General features: G+C 53.8%; 1 protein-coding gene across 2 annotated transcripts in view; it reads left to right on the top strand.

The window, feature by feature from the left end:
- The window catches only part of LOC140429813 (neuronal acetylcholine receptor subunit beta-2-like), a 105,906-nt gene that overhangs the window by 45,352 nt on the left and 33,486 nt on the right, over positions 1 to 27,068 (top strand). For both annotated transcript variants that reach the window (XM_072517260.1, XM_072517261.1), the window contains exons 2-4: positions 10,037 to 10,182; positions 12,350 to 12,394; positions 25,622 to 25,731. In XM_072517260.1, coding sequence (XP_072373361.1) covers positions 10,037 to 10,182; positions 12,350 to 12,394; positions 25,622 to 25,731 — 301 coding nt within the window. The remainder of the gene's footprint in view (positions 1 to 10,036; positions 10,183 to 12,349; positions 12,395 to 25,621; positions 25,732 to 27,068) is intronic.

Below are 27,068 nucleotides of genomic sequence, written 5' to 3'. Positions count from 1 at the left end.
TAATGGCTTCTAGAATTCTCCCTATGACAGGTGTTAGGCTAACTGGCCTGAAGTTTCCAGTTTTCTGTCCCCAACCCTTTTTGAATTGTCTATCTTTCAATCTAATGGGACCTTCCCCAAATCTAGGGAGTTTTGGGGAAAATTAAAACCGATGCAGCCACTTCTTCAAGCCCTTAGTGTAAATTCCACTCTGACCCCGGGATTTGTCAGCAAGCAGATCCAACAATTTGCTCAGTACCACTTCCCTGGTGATTGTAATTTTCCTAAGTTCCTCCCTCCCTTCCATTTTCTGATTTGGAGCTATTTCGGGCATGTTACTGAGTGGTATACAGTGAAGACAGATGAAAAATACCAATTTAATTCATCCACCATAACCCGATTTCACATTACCAATTCCCCAGATGCATTTTCAATCAGGATAATACTTGCTTTGTTAACTCTGTATTTATTTTAATATCTATAGTAATTCTTACTGTCCGTCTTTAGCTAGCTGGCTAGCATTCTTGTATTCTCGTTTTTCCCTCCTTATCAATCTTTTTGCCATTTTCTGATGTTCTTTATATTCTTTCCAGTCTTCTGATCTATCACGCGCCTTTGCCCAAATATATGCATTTGCTTTTAGATTAATACTGCCTTGAAACTTTTTAGTTAACCACAGGTGACAGGTCCTTGGAATTTTTACTTCCCATTGGGATGCGTCTGTTCTGTGTATTCTGAAATACTCCTTCAACTGTTCACCACTGAACGTCTGTTAGTCCATCCCATAAGCATATTTGCCAGTTCACTTTGGCCAGCTCCCCTCTCATGCCCTCATAATTGCCTCAATTTGGAGAGAGGGTGAGGGGTTTGTTTGGGAGGGGTTGGGAGGATAATAATAATAATCGCTTATTGTGCCAATAAGCGATTATTATTATTATCCTGCCAACCCCTCCCAAACAAACCCCTCATCCCCTCTCCAAACTCTTCTAACCACACCACCGAACTTCCACACCCACTCAATTTTCCCCCAACTCCCCTCCAGCCTACTCCCCATAAACCTCCTCCAACCACTCCTCCAACCTCTCCCAATCCCCCGCCCCCCCGCAAACCTCTTCAACCGCAGGCTAAACCTCCCCTCCAACCTTCCTCCAACATTGATCCCAATCTCCCAACCCTGCCTAAATCCCCCCCGCGCACCGTGTTCCCCCAACATCGATCCCAACCTCCCAACCCTGCCCTAAACCCACCCCCCCGCGCCCCGTGTTCCCCAAATCGATCCCAACCTCTCCAATCTCCCAACCCTGCCCTAAACCCCCCCCCCCCCCCCGCGCCTCGTGTTCCCCAAATCGATCCCAACCTTCCAACCCTGCCCTAAACCTCCCCCCCCCCCCCCCCCCCCGCGCACCGTGTTCCCCCAACATCGATCCCAACCTCTCCAATCTCCCAACCCTGCCCTAAACCCCCACCGCCTTTGTTCACACACCCGCACACATCATCCGATTGGTTCAAAAATTGCAGGGATTTCACTTGAGAGAGTTCTCCAGACAGTTGCTGCCGCTGTTGATCTTTGGGCAGCCCATGATTGTCCGAGGGGCTTTTTTTGATAAAGCAACCAGAGCCATAAAGCTGCCCATAGTCGAGAAACTGCAATACTGATCCGGCGCCGACAGTCCAACTTCAAAATCAGCAGAGCTCGCAGCCTGACAGTCCCGATTTTTTACAGCCGATCTGTCAGGTCTGTAGCACTGGCTGCACTGGGGGACAACAAGAAACTCAATGTAAAACACGGAGCCTGGGCCCCCAAACCCCTGAGATGCAGTGTTTGGCACTGTCTGCCACCCCTCTCCCAGGCCCTGCTCACAAGCTTCAAACTCAAAAGCAAGGCTGCTGCCAACTGAGCCAAGGGGAAATGCATCCTTAAAAAGTTCCCACCCAATAAAACACAATCATTTGAATCATCGCTTAAGGACCACTCTTATATCTATTTATTTTGTTTTTTTCTATAAATTTAGAGTACCCAATTCTGTTCCAATTAAGGGGTAGCCTGGCCAATCCACATCTTTTTGGGGTTGTGGGGGTGAGACCCACGCAGACACGGGAAGAATTTGCAAACTCCACATGGACAGTGATCCGGGGCCAGGATTGAACCCGGGTCCTCGGCGCCATTAGGCAGCAGTGCTAACCACTGCGCCACCATGCCGCACGCTTATTTCTGTTTCTAACGTGAACTGGGGTTTTTTTGTGCGTGTAATGGTGACGTTTATAGGAGCTTTAGTTTGATGAGTCCAATGCGAAGCCCAGTTCACATATCACTGAACATGCTCTCAGTACAAGTTTTCAGAGAGCTTTAATCCCAATTTATTTCTCTTGCGAACAAAGGACAAATGTCTCCATTAGTTGGCAGAGGATAATGAACCTAGAAATAACTGTCAAAATTCAGCAAACATGACATTGTATCAGAACATCGAAGGACCATATTCTGTATATGACTGCAGGCAAGCAATTATACAGCTGATGCATATGCATTTCCTGTGAACAACAGATGTGTGGTAATCAGTTAGTCAGCTGCTTGCAATCAAATGTAAAATATGTTAAGAACAGCAGATGTGGAGGTGGCAGTTGAAGTATTATTGGATGATTCACTGCGCAACGCAATACTGCCTTGAGCTCAGGTGCATTGCCGAAAATGGTTTATGCCATTTATATGTGGTGCACGATTCCACGCAGAAGTTTCTTAGTGTCATTTTGGGCGTATTTGGGTGGCATTTCTCGACAGCCGGCACATGGGCGAGATCGTGGCCCAAGTTCAACGACACTTAGTGCTAAAAATGAGCCCCCACGCGATTCTTGCCATTTTCGGCTGTCTCGCCGTCTGATTCGCTGGGTTCACGCCCGAGTGTATCACTGCTAACAAGGGGGAGCTGCTTTTAAACGCTGCCTCACCACTCACACCCAGTCAACACGTAAGCATAGGTGCGCTTCTTGCTTTGGCAATGCCGATCTGGCCAGGCATCTCCAAGCTGTCATTGCAAAACGGGCTACTCTGTTCCTCTGAGGGGCTCTAATGACCAGCAGCAAGGCTAGCATTCCCACCTGGGAAGCAGTGACAGCGGCTGTCAGTGCTGGCAGCATGACCAGGTGGAACGCCATCCAATGTCGGAAGAAGACCAACGACCTTCAACGATCCGCAAGGATAAGTTATTACCTCTTTCCAGGTATCAGTTCCGTCTGCCACCCGTCAAATTCCCAAACCCCCCCACGAATCACTGGCTGACACCTCACACCCTCCCCACATCCGATATTCGTGCTAGTTCCTCAGCATTTGTTGGCACCACAACCACTTCATGCCCAGATGCAGTGCGCACACATGCCACCTGCTATAGACTCCCCGTCCCACTAGCCGTGCGTCTCACAATGCCCGCTCTTTGTCCCCGCAGGAGAAGATTGCCCATAATAAGCGGGAAACGGCAAGACGGTGTGGTGGGTGCAGGTGAGGGGTGGGGGGGATGCCAGAGATCCGAGTCATCGCCCCCCCCCCCCATAAGGAACAGGCCCTGGAAATCTCAGGGTTGCCCGAGGAGAGCGCAGTCACCGACAGCGAAGTTGATCTGCACCACAGAGGTGAGGATCCACTGCCCCTTCACCCAGATGACCTTTCTCAAGTGAGTTGTTCATGCCAGACAAAGTGATCGTTCCCACCCACTGACCACATGTCCATTGTCTCGCAGAAGCTCCATCTGATGAGGCCAGACATTATAGAGTCGTTCCCCCACGCCCCTGCCACCCAAGAGATAACCTCAGAGGACAGCTCCGAGGAGACCACCATCGAAGCGTCACAGCTTTCAGCTCCACTTCCCACCAGTGCAGCGACACATACCTCGGGGGGCGACATTAGTGGACAGGCTTCTGGGGCACAATTTGGTGAGCACCACATAGTTGCCGATGCACATCAAGTGGGAGCAGGAACACCCAAGGGAGTGAGCAGTCAGAGGTCTGCTGGATCCCACTCTGCTGGGTCCCAGTCACATGCCGAGCCTCTGGTTGAGATTCTCACAGAGCTGGTGCAGGTGATAGGCCAGAGCTGCGGCATTCAGGAGGGGATGTCAGCGACATTCCAGTGAGTGCATAGCCAATTTAAGGAGTCCCAAAGTCTTCAGGCACGCGATGTTACCGACAATGCGTGGCACCGAGGCCAACGGTGCAAGTGTGGTGACCGCAGTGGAAAGCCTGGAGCACGGCATCCGCATCTTCAATGGTGGTGCCCGAGGCGTGGCTCAGTCTGTGATGACCATGGCTGAGGTCCGGGACATCATGCCCCAGTCGCTGGGGGACATGTCCCAGATGTGGGCGGACATTGCCGAGGCACTGCAGAGCATGGCCCAGTCACTGAGGACCATCGCTGAGGTCATCGACACCATGGTGGAGACAATGGGGAGCCGCCAGGACTGGCAGAGCCAGATGACTCAGAGGCCTCTGGAGCTCACTTCAGCTGCACCACCAGCCCATGGAGTTCCCCAGGGCCCTATGGGCAACGTCAGGGAGGAGGAAGCGCTGGAGACCAACCCGGAGCCTGTCACCATGAAGATAATGACAGTCTTCAGTTCTTCCGAATCCCCCCCTTCTTGACACCATCCCAAGGGCATTAACAGGGTGGCACGCATTGCCTCTGACGCCGGTAAATCAGCTGGGGCCCTCCCACTCCAGCCCCTCCAGAGGATGTCCACCAAGGACATCAAAGACCACAGGATGCGGAAAGCAGCTGGCTGCCTCCATCTCCGATATGCATCCTGAGACACAAGCAGATGTACCACTAGACTACGAAAGATCAAGAAGAGTGAGGAGGACTGGGTGGGCACTGGGGAGTTCATTGTCTGTAGCTAGAGGGAATGGAAATGTAAAACGTTCACTATTAAAACATGTAACACCTGATATATGTGAAACCTCTGTCATGTTAATCTTCACAGCGGGCCTGCCTGCACCCCCATTTGCCCTCCGCTCCCCCCGCCCCCCACGGGCACACTGATCCACGATCAAAAGCCCCCAATGCAGACCCCGTTCAGAGGGTGGGTGTGAGCACGCTGTCAGCAGAAAGACAGGAGTCAGTACCAGAGTTTTCCTCACAGCGAGTTATCATCACTCTCCTGCCTCCTTGTATAGTGACCCACTGACAGTGCCGACACAGGCCCATCACCCTGGAGTGATGTTACACAGACCCCTGGGAGGGTTAGGGAGGTGGCGGTGTGATGGGGAGCGGTCAATGGGAGGGAGGGGCCATTGGGTGGTGGCAGTACAGGGGGAAGGAGGGAAATAGGGGGAAGGAGGGATTGGAGGAGGGGAAGAAGGGATTGGGGGAGGGAGTGAAATTGGGGGGGGGGGGGGGGAAGAGCTGACGGACACGGCCTCGTACTGAGAATCTGGAGACAATGAGGGCCTCCCCGGTCCTCCAGCCATATTGGACCCTTGCCGCCTCCCGTCCTCCATCCTCCGGCTCCTCTTCCAGCACCCCCGCCCCACCCCCCATTCACCTCTTCCTCAGACAAGGCCGCATGTCCCTCATCCTCCTGCATGTCACCCCGTTGCTGTGCCAGGTTGTGGAGGGCACAGCAGCTCACCACAAAGCGGGAGACTCTCTGGCGGTGTACTGCAGTGCACCACCAGAGTGGTCCAGGCAGCGGACCCGCATTTCCAGCAGTCTGCTGCACCGCTCAATTACAGCATGGGTGGCAAAGTGGGCCTTGTTATAACGGGTACCTGCATCAGCCTCAAGCCTCCATACCGGCGACACCAGCCATGATCTCAGCACATATCCCTTATCCCCAACAACAATCTCGTCATCTTGGGGTGGTCCTCAAAGACACCAGGGATCTTCGAGTGCCCCATGAAGGAGCTGGCATGCACTCTCCTCTATAGTGGGCACATTCATGCATGGTGGCTATACAGTATCTGAACATTCAGGAAGTGAAACCTCTTCCTGTGACTAAAGGGCACTCTCTAATGTTTCGGTGCACGTATGCCATCAATTTCCCCCTGGCCCTGGGGCATCCCGGTGATGGCAGCAATTCCTGCACCTGGGCATTTTGGTGGGCTTGGTCCAACTCAAAGGTGATACAGTCTGATGCCCAGGCATACAAGATCATCTATCACCTCCCAGATGCACCTATGGTCTGTAGATTGTGAAAGCCACACAGATCAGTGCTCGAGCCTTGGACTGAACCGGTGGCATGAATATGGAAGGCTACGGTGACATTCACAGCCACCGAAAGCGGATGTCCGCCTCCATGGGGTGCCAGGTCCGCAAGGACGTGGCACAGGTGCCGCACTGTCACTTTGTTGGGACGGAGCCTCCTGTGGCATATGTTGGCGGTCACCTCATTGAATGACCAACGACTCCTGTACACCTTAGGCCGTCGCTGGCCTCCGCCTCTGGGATCCCCCTCAGCCTGATGGGTGGCCGTGTCTTCAGGATGTGCAGTGGCCCACTGCACATGGGGTGCCTCCTCCAGCCTGGGTCGTTGCTGCTGCCTTCTCCGGCGTCTGGCTGCCTTGGCTGCCACCAGCAACACGAGGGCAGCCGCTGTGGGATTGACACTAGAAACCATTTTCGTAGATGTAAGGATTTGGAGAAGGTGATAGACCGACAGTTATGGCTTCCATCCCCGGACCCTCACATCCCCCAAGCCTCTCCCACCCTTACATGTCCTCCTTCTTCCAGAGAGCCATCCAGCGAGCTGTTTAGCACAGGGGCTGTTTAACAGGGGCTGGTTTAGCACACAGGGCTAAATTGCTGGCTTTGAAAGCAGACCAAGGCAGGCCAGCAGCACGGTTCGATTCCCGTATCAGCCACCCCGAACAGGCGCCGGAATATGGCGACTAGGGGCTTTTCACATTAACTTCATTTGAAGCCTACTTGTGACAATAAGCGATTTTCATTTCTTGGGCAGCACGGTAGCAATGTGGATTGCTTCACAGCTCCAGGGTCCCAGGTTCGATTCCGGTTTGGGCCACTGTCTGTGTGGAGTCTTCACATTCTCCCCGTGTGTGCGTGGGTTTCCTCCGGATGCTCCGGTTTCCTCCCACAGTCCAAAGATGTGCAGGTGAGGTGGATTGGCCATGATAAATTGCCCCTTAGTGTCCAAAATTGCCCTTAGTGTTGGGTGGGGTAACTGGGTTATGGGGATAGGGTGGAAGTGTTGATCTTGGGTAGGGTGCTCTTTCCAAGGGCCGGTGCAGACTCGATGGGCCGAATGGCCTCCTTCTGCACTGTAAATTCTATGTATGTCTATGTATGAGCTAGTTATGCTGGCGAACCTACCTCTGCACACTCACCCCCAGCTACATCTGGTACCCGGTGACCATAGACCTTCTCTGGGAACATCAGGGAGACCGTGCTAAGGTGCGCTTCACTGATCCACACACTTACCCTTTGGTCGTGAGACGATCCTCAGTGGTGAAGCCCTGCTCTTTCGTGTTTGATTGTTGCCAGCTGCCTCTTTGGTACTGACGCTCCTCGAGTTCAGGCGCACTGTACAGGCATCCATGATTAATAATAATAAGCTTTTATTGTCACAAGTATGAAGTGACTGTGAAAAGCCCCTAGTCGCCACATTCCGGCACCTATTCAAATAAGCTGGTAGAGGAATGTTTGCTGGATATGCCATGCACTAATCATCCTCTGAGACATGGCACGTGTGCCCTCGAAGAGGCACTTGAGAGTTTAGAATATTTTGTTTATTAAACAGTCAGCAGTGACAAAGATTTGATAATCAATAATGTAATATTCCACATATCAGACTAATCACCAGGAAACAAGGAAATATCACCATTCCATATTGGTACCAATACAAACCTACAGCTGATCATTTTCCAAAAAAAGCATCCCTCGCAGGTTCCTCAACAGAAATGGAGGATAAGACTGAGAATGTGTTATCATGTCCAGAACTTTGTCATAGAAATGATCTGCCCATCAATGTGTGACTTGTTCCACGTATTAGTGCCATTCTCTGTCCAGGAGCTGCAGCTGTGCAGGCCCCTCACAAATGGCCCAATCTCACCAGAACCAAATCCTGGCATCCACATATTCCACTGGCGCTCAAGTTGCAGTTGAACATCCTTGAATTTCAATGTGTTTAACCTGCGGTGACGGGCCAGTTACATGCATCACTCCCCAGACCGGCAACAATAGCACCAGCAATCTGTGAAAACATTTCTTCAGCGGTGTTAGCAGCTGGCCCATTTGGATCAATATCGAGCGCCAGGTCCCGCAGTGTCTTCTTGCTTGAAACCTGATTGCCTTCTGGACTCATATGCCCCCTGAACCTGGTGTTCCAGGATGCAGATAATTTTTTTAAAATTGTCCTTCTTTCCGGCGACAGAAAGGGAAGGAAACAGCAACAGTAGCCTCCAGGCATTTGCAGCCACCAGCAGGAGCAAGCAGCAAACACAACCTCCAACTGTGCAGTGCTTTCACATCGAACAAGGCCAATTCCTTAATTGAAATAGCCTTCAGCTGTGAAGCAAGAGGCTGCTCACCGTCAAAGGGAGTAAAATTGATTTTCATGAGATAAGCTGCAACAGGGCTCTGACCTGGAAGTATTTAGTAGGACAGGCTGGCCGAAGTTACAGCTGCTCCTGCTATATTTAAAGATTGCTTGAAGGCCTTATAGATGCAAAGCCCCTCACCTCTCCCAGCCGAGGGGCAAACCCCGGCATGGAACCCTTCAGCCCCCTGACCCCTCTGAGGTGTCCCTAATCCTCCCCCCCCCCCCCCTCCCCGCCCGAGCACTGGGTCAGCAGATCCGGTGTGCTTGAGCTGCATGCTGGAAAATGGAAATGGCTACTCAGTCCTCTTCAGCAGCCATTGCGTCAACTTCACGTTTTTGCAAAGTAGTCTTGAATGACGCCTGTGTGATTTCTCGCTGGGGAGCTGGGTAAATCCCAGGAGACCATTGAGTTTGACTTCAATCTCGCTAATGAGATTGAAATGAATGCAAATGAGGGTTAATGATATTCTCGTCATTTTCAGCCAAGATCCGGATCTGCCATGGGGAGCGGGCCGGGTGAATTGCAAACTGATCTGAATTGCGATTTCGGCCATTCCCGCTATTTACTTGGCATGCCCAGATCAACGCGGTGGTTAAATCGGGACCGTAGTCTTCATACACTTTGAGTGTCGTTTCCAAGATACGTGTGGTTTCTTTTACCTGCTCACTATGACTATACATTCAGTTGTACTGTAAGTCGTAGATGGTTGTGATCTATCCCTTTTCCTATCCGTATGAAGCTGTTATCTTTCAGTTCAACTCGGACAGGTGTGGTGAGATCCTCTGCATCAAGATGAACCATCAAAACAGATGGCCTGCAGCGGCCGTGCCGTGCAACATGGCCCCGGTCGCCCGCGGACCCGGCCTGCGAAATAGTGCCCCCCCTTTGGCCGGCTCGTGCCACCCCCCTCCCTCTCGACAGTGCCTCCAGCCCCTGGCAAAGTTCCACCTGCCCGCGAATCGACCCTCCCCCAACGGTGGCGCCAGTGGACTGAGTCCACAGCCGCCACACTAAGTTCCCGACGGATGAGACCATGAGAGACCCACGCCGTCGGGAACTCGGGGGCGGAGCATTGGGGGGCGGGCCTCAGGCAATCCCCTGAGGCCGTCGATACGTCGCGCGACGTACTCAGACAGTATGCTGCTTTGGAGGGGCAGAGAATCGTGAAAGCGCCGCCCCCCCCCCCCGATATGGGCGGGAACGGGGATTCTCCGGCCGATCACCGAACGTGATTTCGCCGTCGGCGACCGGAGAATCCCGCCCAGGAAGTTCCTGTTGGTGCCTTGAACGTCCTATCGAACGTTTCTGATGAGTTACGGAAAATTGTTTGGGAAACCAAGGAAAGATTTCGATTGTGGCTACTTTGCGGCTGCACTGGGAATGGAAGTATTGAAAGTGGGAGACAATCCTAATCCCTAATATTGAAGTCCTGCACCATAATCAACTTTGAAAAAGAAACCAAAATAAGCAGTAAATGTTGCTAAAATGTGAAGTTAATTTTTCTTTATCTTTATAGGTGCCCTACCACCAAATGCAGAAGAGAGGCTAGCTAGCTACCTGTTACATGCAGACCGGTACAATAAACTTATCAGACCTGCAAAGAACAGCAGTGAGATCGTGACCATTGCAATTAAAGTGTCCCTCTCACAGCTAATAAGTGTGGTGAGTACACACTGCTTTCATGGAGACAATATTACAGAGATGCTTAAACTTTGTAAGAATGTATTTCAAAATCTGACATCAACCAAAAGATAGCTGCCGTGTTCATTTAAGTTGATGCAGACTCAGGTGCCAAGGGCACAAAATGCAACAGTGTAAATGATATATTTGTCTTGATTGTAAGTAAATGTTGCTGCAATGACAGAACACTTTTGTGAGACAACAACTCCAATACTGTGTTATTTGTTATGCTCTACGTGTAGCGTAGCATAAGCGGCTTCCTTGTGGTGCACTTGACAAAGGAAGGTTCAGACGTGGAGATAACTTCAACACGTTTATTAAACTATTTACACTTCTATTACTCGGGTTCAACACTACTGCTAATCCTACTATAGCTACCCAGACTGACTAACCAGTTGCTGCAATCCACGTGGTGGGTGTAATATTGAATAAACCCTGTGTCTGTTCTCACTGACTGTCTCCACTGGAAAGAGGCAGATCATGTGTGTGGTGTCCTTTATATATGGTTTGGTGTAATGCCCTCCTGTGGTCGTGTCACCTCTGTGTGTATCGTGAATGTCCATTGGTCATGTCCTATCTAACTGATCTATTGGTTGAGTGTGTGTGTGTGTGTGATGTCTCTGGTGCTCCCTCTAGTGTCTAGCTAGCCTACTTGTATTTACATTAACCCCCCGTATACCCACAGTGATGCACATCACCACACTGTGTACAGTTTTAGTCACCTTATCCAACTCGATTGATCCCCGGGATGACAGGGATGTCCGGGGACGAAAGCTTAAGTCTCCACGACATCCCAGTTGGTGACAATACCATGCTCAATGAGATACCCCAGGGTCAGGATACTTCTTCTGCTCTGGGCTTCATCACCACTGTAACTGTCTTTCTGTTCCACACACCTCGGTGGCTTAGAGAACCAACAATTGAATTGAAAGACAGGGGGCTGGATGCTCTGGTCTGCTATGGCGAAATTGCGTTCGGCGATCAGCCGGAGAATCACAGTTCCCGGCCAAATCGGAGGCGGTGACGCTTTTGCGATGCTCCGCCCCTCCAAAGTGCCGTATTCGGAGAGTACGCCACACCATGTACCGTCCTCAGGACATTGCCTGAGGCCCGCCCCCCCGATGCTCCGCCCCCGACCGGCCGAGTTCCCGATGACGTCGGTCGTGTGTGGTCTCATCCGTCAGGAACTCGGCGTGGCGGCTGCGGACTCAGTCCAACGCCGCCACAGTTGGGGAGGGATGATCCGCGGGCAGAGGGGGGGGGACTTTATTAAGGGCTGGGGGTACTGTGGAGGAGGGGTGGTCTGGGACGCGCAAGCCGGCCAAAGGGGGCGACTATTTCGCAGGCCGGGTGCCCGAGCGGCCTCCACCATAAAGCACAGCACGGCAGATCGGCAGCTAGAGCCGAGTGGTCTACGTTGCCGGCATGCTAGCCCCCTGCAAAATGGGGAATCGGTGGCCATTTTACGCCATTTTGTCTGGCGTCAAACGCCACCGTACCCCACACTGGCGTGGGGACATTGCCCCGAATCGGAGAATCTAGCCTGGATGAGGGGAATCTACTCAAGCAATACCAGTCTTACCAGATCCACTGCCTCCAACCAGTGCTGCGATACCATTATCCATGGCAATGGTTCCCTGTTAATTTCCTTGTGCAAGTGCATGGCTAACCTCACTCTCAGCCCTTGAGTTTAAACTGACTCCTAATTTTAGCACCTCCTTCCCACAAGCGCAATTAGCATAAACAGTCCAATGATAATTTATTCACCTGGGGTGTGGTAAGCCTTGAAGCCTGGGTCTTCTTCTAGCATGATGCTTTTAAAATTAATTCAAATGACCACAAAAACACACTCGATGCGGAGCACAATCTGTACTTAAAATTCCACCATCCATAGTGTGGTCATGCTGACATGAGGCAAGTTGCGCCTGAAGGAACAGTAAACTCAAGCAGAAACTGCACAGCCAGCATCTTTTTTTCCCCTGATGAAGCACTTTAAATTATCACAATCTGTCCATTTGTTTAACTGATGTTGTTGATATTTTCTGTTTGGTCGGGTCATAAAAATTTGCTGATGTTGCACGATGGTGTCTTCATATATATGACTTGGAATAATTTAAGATATAATGGTGTTATTTTTATTTTTCCCCAGAATGAGAGGGAACAAATAATGACGACAAATGCCTGGCTCACTCAGGTTTGTACGGTTTATTCTCAGTATATTAAATAAAAGATGTAAAACGCCGGGACCATAATACACCTGCTCTGGAACTTAGAATTTGTACTTTGTGGTGAAATCTTTCATCCTAGTGCAACAATATCAAATTAACTGAATGGCGTCAACCATTTAGTTCTGAAAATGACTGCTGTTAATATGCATCCTGGATATGATTTAACATTAAAGAGCTAGCACACGAGAGACAAATAACACTCACTGTTTTCTACGCTGTAACGCAAAAAGGTCATCATGACAGCTGTAATAGGTGAAGTGTTGATGTGAAATTGAAATGAAATGAAAATCGCTTATTGTCACAAGTAGGCTTCAAATGAAGTTACTGCGGAAAGCCCCGAGTCGCCACATTCCGGCGCCTGTTCGGGGAGGCTGGCCTGCTTTGGTCTGCTTTCAAAGCCAGCGATTGAGCCCTGTGCTAAACCAGCCCCTGAGGCAGCTGTTTTAAATAATGATTCAGAATGCGGAGCCATCAACACTGGTTGAACAATTAGATTTTACATATCAATGTAAAAGGTGATGCCCAGCCCTTCTTTTCCACCATCTCTTCACAGCACTTTGCCTTCACCCCTTCGACTTCATTTCTAATAAGGGTCAGAAGTTCATGAGTTCTTTGTCTGTTAGCTGTGTTTTCATAGAATCCCTACAGTGCAGCAGCGGCCATTCGGTCTGTACTGACCCTCTGAAAGAGGACCCTACCCAGGCCCAAACCACACCCTATCCCCGTGAGGCCAATCCACCTAACCCGCGCGTCTTTGGACTGTGGGAGAAAACCGGAGGAAACTCACGCAAACAGGAGAAGAATGTGCAAACTCCACACAGTCACCCGAGGTTAGAATTGAACCCAGGTCCCCGGTGTTGTGAGGCAGCAGTGCTAACCACTGTGCCACCCTTGCTGCCCTTGATGGGCATCCCCATGTCCTGCGCACCAAGCCAAATCGCCTCCAAAATCCATCCTGTCCAACTCTAAATATGTGCAATTTCCTCATTTATCTTCTAGCTCCCCGCGTGCCATTTCTGAGCCCGCCTTGTCCATCGTTCACCCACTGATCGCTTGACCCCATTCCCACCTACTGCTGACGATCCAATTTTACTCAATGCTTACAAACTGTTTTTTCCTTTTGGTCAATCAGGGATAAGTGCGACAAAGTAGACAGAGAATATTCACAACACTACTGTTTTTATGATATGCAAAGCGGAAATGAAATTTTAACAAAATGGGCTCTCTGTTTGACATTTTCGGTGTCTTACTTTATGGATATGAAAAATGGGATGTCCCAACACACTTCACAGCCAATGAAATACTTTGGAAATGTGGTCAATGTTGTAATATGGAGAAACATGGCAACAAATTTGACACAGCAAGTTTCCACAAACAGCGGTATAATAATGACCAGATAATCTGCTTTTATACGACCATCAGACCATAAGACAGCACCAGAATTAGGCCATTTGGCCCATCGAGTCTGCTCCGCCATTCAATCAGGGCTGCGGAATATGATGTACACTGAGGGATTCATGTCGGCCAGAACTCCAGGGATAACTCTTCTTCCCAGGGGTGGCACAGTGATTAGCACTGCTGCCTACGGCACTGAGGGCCCGGGTATGAATCCTGACCCTAGGTCACTGTTCGTGTGGAGTTTACACATTCTCCCCGTGTCTGCGTGTGTCTCACCCCCACAACCCAAAGATGTGCAGGATAGGTGGATTGGCCACACTAAATTGCCCCTTAATTGGAACAAAATAATTGGATTCTCTAAATTTATGGGGAAAAAACGCTTCTTCAAAGCAGTGCCCTGCCATCTTTTAGCCCACCTGAGAGGACAGACATTTAAGTTTAACATTTCTCGCAATAGGCATCACCTCCAACAGAGCAGTACACCCTCAGTACTGTACTGGCGTGTGAATCCGCGATGTTGTGAATCCAACTGAGCTAGCCGACTTCCCGACTGGCTGAGGTTACCTTGAAGTGCCCATTTCCTCAAAGGGGAGAGCATCCTATGGTCCTCTGAGACTATGTCAACTTTCATTTCTTTCTCACTGGAGTCAAAACCATAATTTCTGTACTCAAGTCCTGGAATGAGTCTCAATCCCCATAGCCTCTTAACTTAGGGCAGATGGTGCCACCAACTGAGCCAGAACAACATCAATGCAGGAGCCCACAAATGATGAGTTTACACTATTCAATCTCAGAAACCTGAGTTTTGTGCAGTATTACAAAATTATTTGTCATAGCAAATTGTATAAATATCTTATTTCCACGATCAGTTCTCAGTTATATTACTAAGAAAAAACAGCAAATTACTGAATTTGAGGGGGGGGGAGTGGGCCTAGGTGGGATACTCTTTCAGAGGGTTCATGCAGACTCGATGGGCTGAATGGCCTCCTTCTGCACTGTAGGAATTCTATGGTTGAAGCATGTTGAAGTATCATTACTTAATATCAAATTCCTCCGTTCTAAGTAGCAGCTTTGTTAAGAGTACCTTAAACATTTGTATGAATAACTGTTGATAATATTTTGTAGGCTAAAATGGTAAAATAATGACTCATTAAAAGAGGATGAGACCACAAAGGTCACCTTCTAGTTTCCTGGTGATGATTGGTAAAATAGATCTATTTGCTTATTGATTGAATGATCGTTAGTTGGATCCTGATTTCTAGTGGATTCCCTTGTCCCTAGAGGTGGGCTTCCTCAATTAACAGGAATGGTTGAGGGTTTGGTTTTCACTCTATCAAGCGATGAATGAAAGAACACCGAATAGCAATTTCTAGAATGTCACAGTAAACTGCGAGTTGGAGCTCTTCCTGGATTGTGGAAGGTAGCCATGATGTGCAGATGCCGGCGTTGGACTGGGGTGAGACTACCCAGTCTTCAGAACAGTGACCACGACACCACACAACCCTGTCATGGCAATCTCTGCAAGACGTGCCAGATCATCGACATGGATACCACTATTACACGTGAGAACACCACCCACCAGGTACGCGGTACTGACTCGTGCGACTCGGCCAACGTTGTCTACCTCATACGCTGCAGGAAAGGATGTCCCGAAGCGTGGTACATTGGCGAGACCATGCAGACGCTGCGACAACGAATGAACGGACATCGCGCAACAATCACCAGGCAGGAATGTTCCCTTCCAGTCGGGGAACACTTCAGCAGTCAAGGGCATTCAGCCTCTGATCTCCGGGTAAGCGTTCTCCAAGGCGGCCTTCAGGACGCGCGACAACGCAGAATCGCCGAGCAGAAACTTATAGTCAAGCTCCGCACACATGAGTGCGGCCTCAACCGGGACCTGGGATTCATGTCGCATTACATTCATCCCCCACCATCTGGCCTGCAAAATCCTACCAACTGTCCTGGCTTGAGACAATTCACACCTCTTTAACCTGGGGTTACCCCATCTCTGGATCTGTAAAGGTTTAATCACCTGCTAATGCTCGCATTCCTAGCATTGTTTGGCATCTTTGAATTTGTCTATATATGTGTTTCTGGAACAGACCTCTTCATTCACCTGAGGAAGGAGCAGCGCTCCGAAAGCTAGTGACATCGAAACAAACCTGTTGGACTTTAACCTGGTGTTGTAAGACTTCGTACTGGATTGTGGAAGGCTAAGAGCTTAAAGCATTCGTTGTTGCAAAATTTGCAGGTGGTTGCGACAAGTTTATAGGCATCAAGTTAGGATATGAGAAAGAAAGACATGGAATACGTGTTCCCAAAAAGTCACACAATTGTGGGGTGGCGCGGTGGCACACTGATTAGCATTGCTGACTCACGACACCAAGGTCCCAGGTTCGATCCTGGCCTCGGGTCACTGTCCGGGTGGAGTTTGCACATTCTCCCCATGTATGCATGGGTCTCGCCATCACAACCCAATGATGTGCGTGGATTGGCCACACTAAATTGCCACTTAATTGGAAAAAAATTAATTGGGTACTCTAAATTTATATTAAAATGACATACAATTTCACAATATTTTCCAAAGAGTATGACATAAGTCACTTATTCCACCAGTTATTCCTCATTTAAAAGATCTGACACATAACTTGTTGGTTGGCATGTTGAAGACAGATAACTTTAGTCGCTTTGTTCCATCTTTCAAGTATTATTACAATAATGCTGATAGAATGTGGAGCAGATTGACTTAAGTTGATTTAAAGACTTGGATAAATTCTTAAGGAGACAATTGAGGCCATAGGGAAATGAGAATGTTAACTTTTGGCTCCTCATTCTTTCAGATAGTTATTTTAATCCTATTTAATTTTTTATCTACAGAAAAGCAAACAGAATAAGATTTTGAGGCAGGCTTACTTGCAGATGGAGACTTAGGAAGAGCAAGAAAATAGGAACAAGATAAAGCAGAATCGTTTCATGTGCAAGATTGGTGTTTAACATTCACTGGAATAGTCCCCAAGTTCATTGTAGGTTTTGTCGGGTGTATGAGAAGATCATTTGGCCTCGGTTCTGGGATTGGTAATGGGGGGGAAACCCCAAAGATGTGCAAAGGACGCCCACTCCCAGAGGTCCTCAGGGAAGGATTGTCTACCAATTGCCCATGAAGTTCAAACATCCATTGTGCAATTGTCCTGCAATTAGAACCATCTGAAAGTATAATGTAAATTGTGAGCTTTGGATGGATCCAACTGTCTGACAGTAATAGTTACCCAGAACAGGTTAGAAGAATTAAAATCCCTTCTAACACCTGGATAGCTATAGTACTGACTGCCACCCCCCCCATGGAATACGCCCCGATCCCTACAACATCCCCCATGAGACCCCCCATCAAGCACTTGACCCTCTCAATGACACCCCCCACCCCCACCCCCAACATCTGACTTTTCTCTCCGACTGCCAGATTCTATATCACCACCGACCACCTGACCAAATGAGCCCACGGTCTAAAATGCCCACTAACCACCTGACCCCCACAACCCCCCGACCAATCAAACATCGCACTGACCACCCCACCGAACGACCAACCCCTCCACACCACCAACAGCCCCCCCCCTTCACCCATTGCACCTACTTACCTCACAAGTCTACCTACTCCTTGGCTTCTGAGAGTGGCTGGACTTATAATCCAACCTGCTTTACAGCGGGTAGTCCCACAAAAAAGGGGCCGTGGCTTTCTTACCTCAGAATCTCCAGCCCTTGACTGAAGACCTCAGGAGCCTGTTGCCCTTCCCACCCGGCCTGAGTCGGAAGGTCGGGCAAGAAAGAAGCAGCTGGATTTCCAGAGAAGTAAATAGGGGCTGAGTGGCTATCCGACGCGGACGACCATTCCACGGAGGGTCAGGCCCCGCTTTAATGCAGTCCGGCCAAAATATAAAGATCCTGGGGCGAAATTCTCCGTTATCGGCGCAAAGTCCGCCGATCGGCGCAAAAAATCTGACTTGCGTCACGCCGGAAAAATCGTTGCAAAGTCTCCGGCCCGAAATGGGCTAGCAGCGACGTGACGGGATCCGCGCTTGCTCACGGGGTTCACGCCGTGCAGCGTCATGCACGCCGATTGGCGTGATGGCTCATAAGGACGCGCTGCTCCCCCCCCACCCGACCGGAACACCCGACCGGAACACCCGACTGGATGGCTGGCATCCGCTCAGCCCCGAGGTTCCAATCACGGGATGTGGAGGCGCTCCTGGACGCAGTGGAGCAGAGGAGGGAGGCCATGTATCCCGGGCACGGCCGCAGAGTTGCCCCACGCAACAGCCGGCGTCTGTGGAGGGAGGTGGCAGAGGCCGTCACCGCTGCGGCCCTGACACCACGGACAGGCACCCAGTGCCACAAGAAGGTGAACGACCTCGTCAGAGCAGGCAGGGTGAGCCTCCCCCCCTCCCTGCCCGATTTCAATATCCCCCCTTCCCATATCCCCCCTCCCCCATATCCCCCCTCCCCATATCCCCCCTCCCCATATCACCCCCTCCCCCATATCCCCCCTCCCCAATATCCCCCCTCCCCCATATCCCCCCACCCCCATATCCCCATCCCCCATATCCCCCCTTCCCATATCCCCCCTCCCCCATATCCCCCTCCCCATATTCCCCCTCCCCATATCCCCCTCCCCATATCCCCCCTCCCCCATATTCCCCCTCCCCATATCCCCCCTCCCCCATATCCCCCTCCCCATATCCCCCCTCCCCATATCCCCCCTCCCTCATATCCCCCCTCCCCATATCCCCCCCTCCCCCATATCCCCCCTCCCCCATAACCCCCCTCCCCCATATCCCCCTCCCCCATATCCCCCCTCCCCCATATCCCCCCTCCCCCATATCCCCCCTCCCCCATATCTCCCCTCCCCCATATCCCCCCTCCCCCATATCCCCCCTCCCCAATATCCCCCTCCCCTATATCCCCATATTCCCCCTCCCCATATCCCCCATATGCCCCCTCCCCCATATCCCCCTCCCCCATATCCCCCTCCCACATATCCCCCTCCCCATATCCCCACTCCCCCATATCCCCCTCCCCATATCCCCCCTCCCCCATATCCCCGTCCCCATATCCCCCCTCCCCCATATCCCCCCTCCCCCATATCCCCCATATCCCCCTCCCCATATCCCCCCTCCCCCATATCCCCCTCACCCAGATCCCCCATATCCCTCCTCCCCCATATCCCCCCTCCCCCAGATCCCCCATATCCCCCCTCCCCAATATCCCCCCTCCCCCATATCCCCCCTCCCCATATCTCCCATATCCCCCATATCCCCCCTCCCCCATATCCCCCATATCCCCAAGTGAATCCAGCCCTAACCTTAACCTCTGCAATACACGCGCAACCGATGGCGTGCATTCATATACCTGCCTAACACTGTTGCCTTTTACCCCCCCCCCTCCCCCGCCACAGGAGAAATGCGCACACAACACCAGGGAGCATGTGAGGACTGGAGGAGGGCCCGCTGATGAGAGGCCACTGACCGAACACGAGGAAAGGGCCCTGAAACTGGTTGGCGGACCTAAGGACCGGGAGGTTGCTGATGCAGAGGTCGGGGGCGTACTAGCAAGTGAGCCACCGACAGCCCGTCCCCATATCCCCCCTCCCCTATATCCCCCTCCCCCATATCACCTGATCACTGCCTGCGTGTCTAACCATGCATGCTTCATTGTGTATCGCAGGAGCAAACGTCGAGGCACCCATCCCCGCAGATGCAGACCGCCCGCAGGATGCCCCTCCGAGGCCACGGGAGACGGAGAGACCCGGACCCTCCGGCATGCGACGCCCGCAGGATGCCCCTCGGAGGCCACGGGAGACGGAGAGACCCGGACCCTCCGGCATGCGACGCCCGCAGGATGTCCCTTGGAGACCACGGGAGACGGAGAGACCTGGAGCAACAGGGAGACGACGCCCCCGTCACGTGCGGGTCCGACGACGCAGGCGTGTGCCACCCAGCGACGAGAGGGGCAGCCACAGGCCCCCGTCACAGCCGAGCCAGGACACCACTACCCAGGACACCACTACCCAGGTCACCACTACCCAGGACACCACTACCCAACACACCACTACCCGGGACACCCCTACCCGGGACAGCACTACCCAGGAAGACGAAATACCGGACAGTGACTCAGAGTGGATGGGTGGAGACGAACTCCCACCCCAAAGTGCCATGGACTCAGAGTGGGACGAAGAGCACGACACAACGCCACTGCTGTCACCAACACCCTCCACCATCGCAGAAACACTCACCTCGGTTGGGCACTTTAGTGATGAGGCGTCTGGTACACTCACTGGTGCGCACAACACAGCCGTCCCGGTACAGCAGGTGGAGGTAGGAGCAGCAGAGGGGCCGGGCGGTCGGAGGGCAGCCCAGCCCAAGCGAACATCTGCCGCCCAGATGGATCCCGGGTTCCTGCAGTTACCACACCCACACATAGATCCGATGCAACCACCAACCCGGAGACGAGCGAAGAGGGTGACGGCCGGCTTGCGGCGGCTGCAGTCGCAGGTGGAGGAGTCCACCCGCGTCCAGGAGCTGGGAGTGGTGCCGGTCATGCGTGCCACCCAGGCCGACACCACACGGGTGGCGTCCGCGGTGGAGGCAATGGGTGCAACGGTGTCAGACATGGGGAACGGTTTGTGAGGCCTGGGGCTTTCCGTGCAGGCGGCGTCTGTGGCCCAGGACATGGCTGCCCTCTCACAGGAGGCCATGAGCCAGTGCCAGCGCCAGATGGCAGAGGCGCACAACGCCATGGCCCAGTCTCAGCAGGCCATGGCCCAGTCTCTGCATGCCATGGCCCACTCTCAGCAGGCCATCGCTGAGGGCATCAGCGCTAGTGGCCATGTGCGAGCCGGCGTAGCACAGGCACAGACAGGGTTTGCCAACCCCCTTGGCTCCATGGCTGCAAACCTGCAGACCCCTGTCGATAACAGCACGGGCCTCCAGGACTGGCAGCGCCAGATGTCGGGGGGGCGTCGGATGGCCAGTCCGTTCGCATCCCCCACCCATGTAGAGGCCTGGGGGCCATCGGGCACCCCGAGGGAGGAGGAGGTGGTGTGGTCCATCCCGGCTCCCCCTGTAGGGGAGGTCCCAGAACACCGCGACACCTCGGACTCCACCCCTTCCGTCCCAGGTGCATCGGGTGGGCAACAGGCAGGACAGGCTGGCAGCACACCACCCCCCCCCCATTGCCATCCCAGTCGCCCGGGCCGCAGCCTGGCCCATCTAGGCCAGGACGCCCCAGGAAACGGCCGCCAAAGGGATCCCATGTCAGAGGGCAGGAATCACAGGAGTCCACCTCCAGTTCTGCTGTGCCGTCTGGGGAACCACGTAGACCTAGTCAAAGGGCCCGTAAGGCCAAACAATTAGACACTGAGTAAGTTGGCACGGGTGCAGGGCACAGATGAGTTTTAGGGGCTAGGGCACATTATGAACTCCTTTGGTTATTAAAGTCAATGTTACACCTACAGAAGCTGCCTTTGTGCTCTGTCCAAAGCGTGCGGGGGTGTCATGTACGTTGAGCGCAAGTGTGTGTGTGAGGGGTGGTCTTACCTCAGCCCCAGGTGAGTCTGCCCCCTTCCCCCTGGGCCGCCATCAACATCCCCCGGGCAGAGGACGGGACCGTGCGCTGCAGTGTCACAGCCGCATGCAGGGATGGCCCGGGTGGATGGTGGTACTGTGGCCATGGGTCAGACATAGTCCAACGATGTGGAGCCAGGAGCTCATCGCAGGGCGGGTTGTCATCATCCTCCATGGCCTGCAATAGACACGTGTCTACCCGCAACTGTGTGAGCCCGGCCATTGTGCCGCAGCTGGATCGGCAATGGGGGGGGGTGGTGTGCATGCGGGTGGGGTGGGTGGGGTTGGGGAGGGGGGTGAGGGTGCTGGGTGGGTGGATGGGTGGGGGGTGTGGGTGGTCGGCTGTTGCCATGGTGTGTGGTCTGTGGCCACACTACCCGATTCCCACGCCCATCTAGTCAGTGAAGCGGGCGGCTATCAGTCTGTCCCGTGCCCGCTGGGCCAGCCGGTAACGGTGGACAGCCACCCGCCTGTGTCTAGCCCGTCTGCTCTGACCATTGCCCCCATCCCCCTCATCTGGGGAGGACTGCGCCTCTTCCTGCTGCTCCTCCACTCCGCCCTCCTCTGCCTGCGGCACATCGCCCCTCTGTTGGGCTATGTTATGCAGGACGCAGCACACCACAATGATGCGGCCGACCCTATCTGACCGATACTGGAGGGCGCCCCCAGAGAGGTCCAGGCACCTGAAACGCATCTTCAGCACGCCAAAGCACCTCTCTATCACTCCCCTTGTCGCTACATAGGCATCATTGTAGCGGTTCTCCGCCTCATTGCATGGCCTCCGTATAGGCGTCATCAGCCACGATCGCAATGGGTAGCCCCTGTCGCTCAGCAACCAGCCCCTCAGCCGGGGATGGCGTCCCTCGTACATGCCGGGGATGGATGACCGCGACAACACGTATGAGTCGTGTACACTGCCTGGGTAACGGGCGCAGACGTGCAGGATCATCATGCGGTGGTCGCAGACCACCTGTATGTTCAGTGAATAGGTCCCCTTCCTATTGGTGAACACGGCCCTGTTCTCTGCAGGTGGCCGCACGGCGACGTGCATCCCATCGATCGCGCCCTGGACCATGGGGTACCCGGCCACGGCAGAGAAGCCCACGGCCCGAGCATCTTGTCTGGCCCGGTCCACGGGGAAGCGGATGTAGCGGTGCGCCATGGCATATAGGGCATCTGTCACTGCCCCGATGCACCGATGTCTGCGATATGCCGGACAGGTCCCCACTCGGTGCCCCACTGGAATGACCCCGATGCATAAAGGTTCAGGGCCACCGTAACCTTGACGGACACGGGGAGATGGTGTCCCCCGCCAGTGCCACGCGGTGACAGGTGTGCCAGCAGGTGGGAGATGTGTGCCACGGTTTCCCGCCTCATCCGGAGTCTCCTCCTGCATTCCCGGTCCGTGAGGTCCTGGTATGACTGCCGGGGCCGGTACACATGGGGCGCCCTCGGGTGCCTCCGTTGCCGTGGGGCTGCGACGTCCTCCTCATTCTCCTCGTCCTATCGGTCAGGTGTCCCTCCAGCCTGGGCGGCTGCCGCCTGCCCCTCTGCGGCAGCCTGCACCGCCTCTCTGGCACGCTCCTCCTCCTCCTCCTCCTCCTCATCGAGGGCAACATAGACATTAGCGGCTGCCGCCACGGCGGCCAACATCGCTGGATGATCGGAAAACATGACGGCCTGGTGGGTGGGGGGGGGGGTGGGGGAACGACGACATGTCATCATTGCCCATATCCCCTCCTTCCCCCCAGCCAGGTGGCATGGACCGCAGGGGTCCAACTGTTGGAGGCTGGCACCTGGCCAGGTGGACCAACTCACTTGCCCTCGCATCCCCCTCCCCGGCACGGGCCCCCTCCCCGGCACGGACCCCACCCACATCCTCCTCCCCGGCACGGACCCCACCCACATCCTCCTCCCCGGCACGGACCCCCCCCCATCCTCCTCCCCGGCACGGACCCCCCCCCATCCTCCTCCCCGGCACGGACCCCCCACCCATCCCCCTCCCCGGCACGGATCACCCCCCCCCCCCATCCGCCTCCCCGGCACGGAGCCCCCCCCATCCTCCTCCCCGGCACGGACCCCCCCCCCCCATCCTCCTCCCCGGCACGGACCCCCCACCACCATCCCCCTCCCCGGGACGGCCCCCCCCCCCATCCTCCTCCCCGGCACGGACACCCCCCATCCCCCTCCCCGGCACGAAACACCCCCCCTCATCCCCCTCCCCGGCACGGATCCCCCCCCATCCCCCTCCCCGGCACGGACCCCCCCCCCATCCTCCTCCCCGGCACGGATCCCCCCCATCCCCCTCCCCGGCACGGATCCCCCCCCCATCCCCCTCCCCGGCACGGAACGCCCCCCATCCCCCTCCCCGGCACGGATCCACCCCCCATCCCCCTCCCTGGCACGGACCCCCCCATCCCCCTCCCCGGCACTGACCCCCCCATCCCCCTCCCCGGCACGGATCCCTCATCCCCTGCCCCGCCACGGACCCCCCCCCATCCTCCTCCCCAGCACGGACGCCCCCCCCATCCCCCTCCCCGGCACGGACCCCCCCCCATCCTCCTCCCCGGCACGGGCCCCCCCCCCATCCCCCTCCCCGGCACGGATGGCCCCCCCCCTTCCCCCTCCCCGGCACGGACCCCCCCCATCCTGCTCCCCGGCACGGACCCCCCCCATCCTCCACCCTGGCACGGACCCCCCCCCATCCCCCTCCCCGGCACGGACCCCCCCCCCCATTCCCCTCCCCGGCACGGACCCCCCCCCCACATCCTCCTCCCCGGCACGGATCCCCCCCATCCCCCTCCCCGGCACGGATCCCCCCCCCATCCCCCTCCCCGGCACGGATCCCCCCCATTCCCCTCACCGGCACGGACCCCCCCATCCCCCTCCCCAGCACGGACCCCCCCCCCATACCCCTCCCCGGCACGGACCTCCCCATCCCACTCCCCGGCACGGACCCCCCCCATCCTCCTCCCCTGCACGGACCCCCCCATCCCCCTCCCCGGCACGGACCCCCCCATCCCACTCCCCGGCACGGACCCCCCCCATCCTCCTCCCCGGCACGGACCCCCCTCCCGGCACTCCCCCGGAGCCCAGCCCACTCTAACCACCCCCCCCGCCGCACACACACACACAAAACCCTAGACACACCTCTCCCCCACACATTCAGACTGCGGCCACGCCATCGCCTGCCCAGCGGCCAACCCCCCAGGCCGTCACTCACCTCCACGCTGGTCGGCGTGAACCTGGAGCACAGGTTCACGCCGATGAAAAGGAGGTTTGATTCACGTCGACGTGACCGGTCATCACGTCGACGGGACTTCGGCCCATCCGGAAGGGAGAATATCGGCAGGCCCAAAATCGGCTGCCTTGCGCACACCCGTGCCATTCTCCGACGTCTGCGGCGCCATTAAAGCCCCGCCGACATTTCTCCCTTCGGAGACTTCGGCAACCGGCGGGGGCGGGATTCACGGCGGCCAACGGCCATTCTCCGACCCGCTGGGGGGTCGGAGAATGACGTCCCAGATTCTTTAGGGAAAGGAATTGTGCCCTCAGTTCGCTTGCTGAGTGCAGTTTGATACCAGAGCTTTATAGCTGTCCATTATCCTGCAACTAAAAACTTTTGCTAAAATCTAATGATTTAATGAGTAATAATAAGTATTACATAAAGTGATAATACAGCAGTATTTTGGCCGGCTTAGCTCAGTTGGCTGGACAGCTGGTTCGTGATGCAGAGCGAGGCCAACAGCGCAGGTTCAATCGCCGTACCGGCTGAGGCCATTCGTGAAGGCCCCACCTTCTCAACCTTGCCTCTCACCTGAGGTGTGGTGACCCTCAGGTTAAATCACCACCAGTCAGCTCTCCCCCCTCAAAGCCATGCTGAATTGCCTCTTAGTGTCCAAAGACTAGGTAGGGTTACGGGGAAAGGAAAGGGTGTTCTTTCGGAGGGTGGGTGCAGACTTAATGGGCCAAATGGCCTCCTTCTGCACTGTAGAGATTCGACGATTCTAATAGTTTCCAATTGAATGTTATGGAGACTTTTTCAACAACTGCCTTTGAAGAAGGTCAACTCTATACCCCTCTTATTGAATGCTTAACTAATTTATGGCTGTGATGGTATTAGCAGAAATGTAAAAATCGACTATTAAAATCAATGATGTACAATTGACCCTATTCAAATAGGAATGGAATGACTATCGGCTAAAGTGGGACCCAGGAAAATATGAAGGAATTGATGAACTCAGAATACCTTCTCAGCATATTTGGCTCCCTGACATAGTATTGTACAACAAGTAAGTAATTCATTCATCATTTTGTTCAGTCTATGGTGCTACCAGGTAATTATGTATTTCACTAAGTCTGGAAAACCTGTTGCTGAATATGCGGATGGAACACTTCTTATTCAGCCTAAAAAGAATAAACTGTACATGCTGGGTTTGTAAAATGTCTTGCCTGAAAAGTCAGGGGTGATTCTACAATCTGGTGCTCTCCCAGGGGAATGCCGTTCGTTGGGAGTGTATCTTGGGAAATAATGGATATACGGTAGCATGGTGGTTCGCATAATTGCTTCACAGCTCCAGGGCCCCAGGTTTGATTCCCGGCTTGGGTCACTGTCTGTGCGGAGTCTGCACGTTCTCCCCGTGTCTGCGTGGGTTTCCTCCGGGTGCTCCGGTTTCCTCCCACAGTCCAAAGATGTGCAGGTTAGGTGGATTGGCCATGCTAAATTGCCCTTAGTGTCCAAAATTGCCCTTAGTGTTGGGTGGGGTTACTGGGTTATGGGGATATGGTGGAGGTGTGGGCATTGGTAGGTTGTGTCATGATATGCAGACATGCAGATAATGATATACAGACAGGCAGCTAATGAACACAGAGAACAGGACATGACCAATGAGCAGGCAGGACACTCAGGGGTGGTATCTCACTATAAAAGGCACAAGGCACTCACACTCCACCTCTTTCCACTGATGAACATCTACAGAGTGAGTCAGGGTGTATTTACAGTATCACACCTCCAGCATGTGGCTAAGAGCTAGTCTGGTTCAGTCAGACAGAGTAACCATACTTAGGTTAGCAGAGAGTCGAACTCATAGAGAACTGTGCTAACTGTGCTCCTGGTTCAATAAATCAGATTGAACTAACTTCAAGGTCTGGAGTATCTTTTGGTTAAAGCTGCATCCAGTTACAGCCTGTGTTAACCCAGAGTACATAACACAACAAGCTACCAGGAGACTGCTTAATCTAGATGGTTTACCTCAGTCCGTTCCGTGACGACGAGCGAATGTATCCCGGCACCATGGAGAAGATTCAGGCTTCTCACCAGCTCAGGACCTCCAGCAATCTCAGTGCCAACTGGCGGACGTTCAGGCAAAAGTTTCTGCTGTACATTGAAGCTTCAGACCTTGTGGGTGCGTCTGATGCAAGGAAGATCGCGCTTCTCCTCTCAACAGCGGGTGATCAAGCCATCGAACTCTTCAACTCTTTTCATTTCACCGAAGGCCAGGATAAGACAAAGTTTCAGACCATCCTGGACAAGTTTGACAGTCACTGTGAAGTGGACACCAATGAAATCTTCGAGCGCTACATATTCAAACAGCGTCTATAAGGTAAAGATGAATCTTTCAACTCCTTC

Source organism: Scyliorhinus torazame, chromosome 9, assembly GCF_047496885.1.
Source record: "Scyliorhinus torazame isolate Kashiwa2021f chromosome 9, sScyTor2.1, whole genome shotgun sequence".
Classification (NCBI taxonomy): Eukaryota; Metazoa; Chordata; class Chondrichthyes; order Carcharhiniformes; family Scyliorhinidae; genus Scyliorhinus; species Scyliorhinus torazame.
Note: the sequence above shows the minus strand (reverse complement) of the source record. Positions and strands in the feature narration are given on the sequence as shown.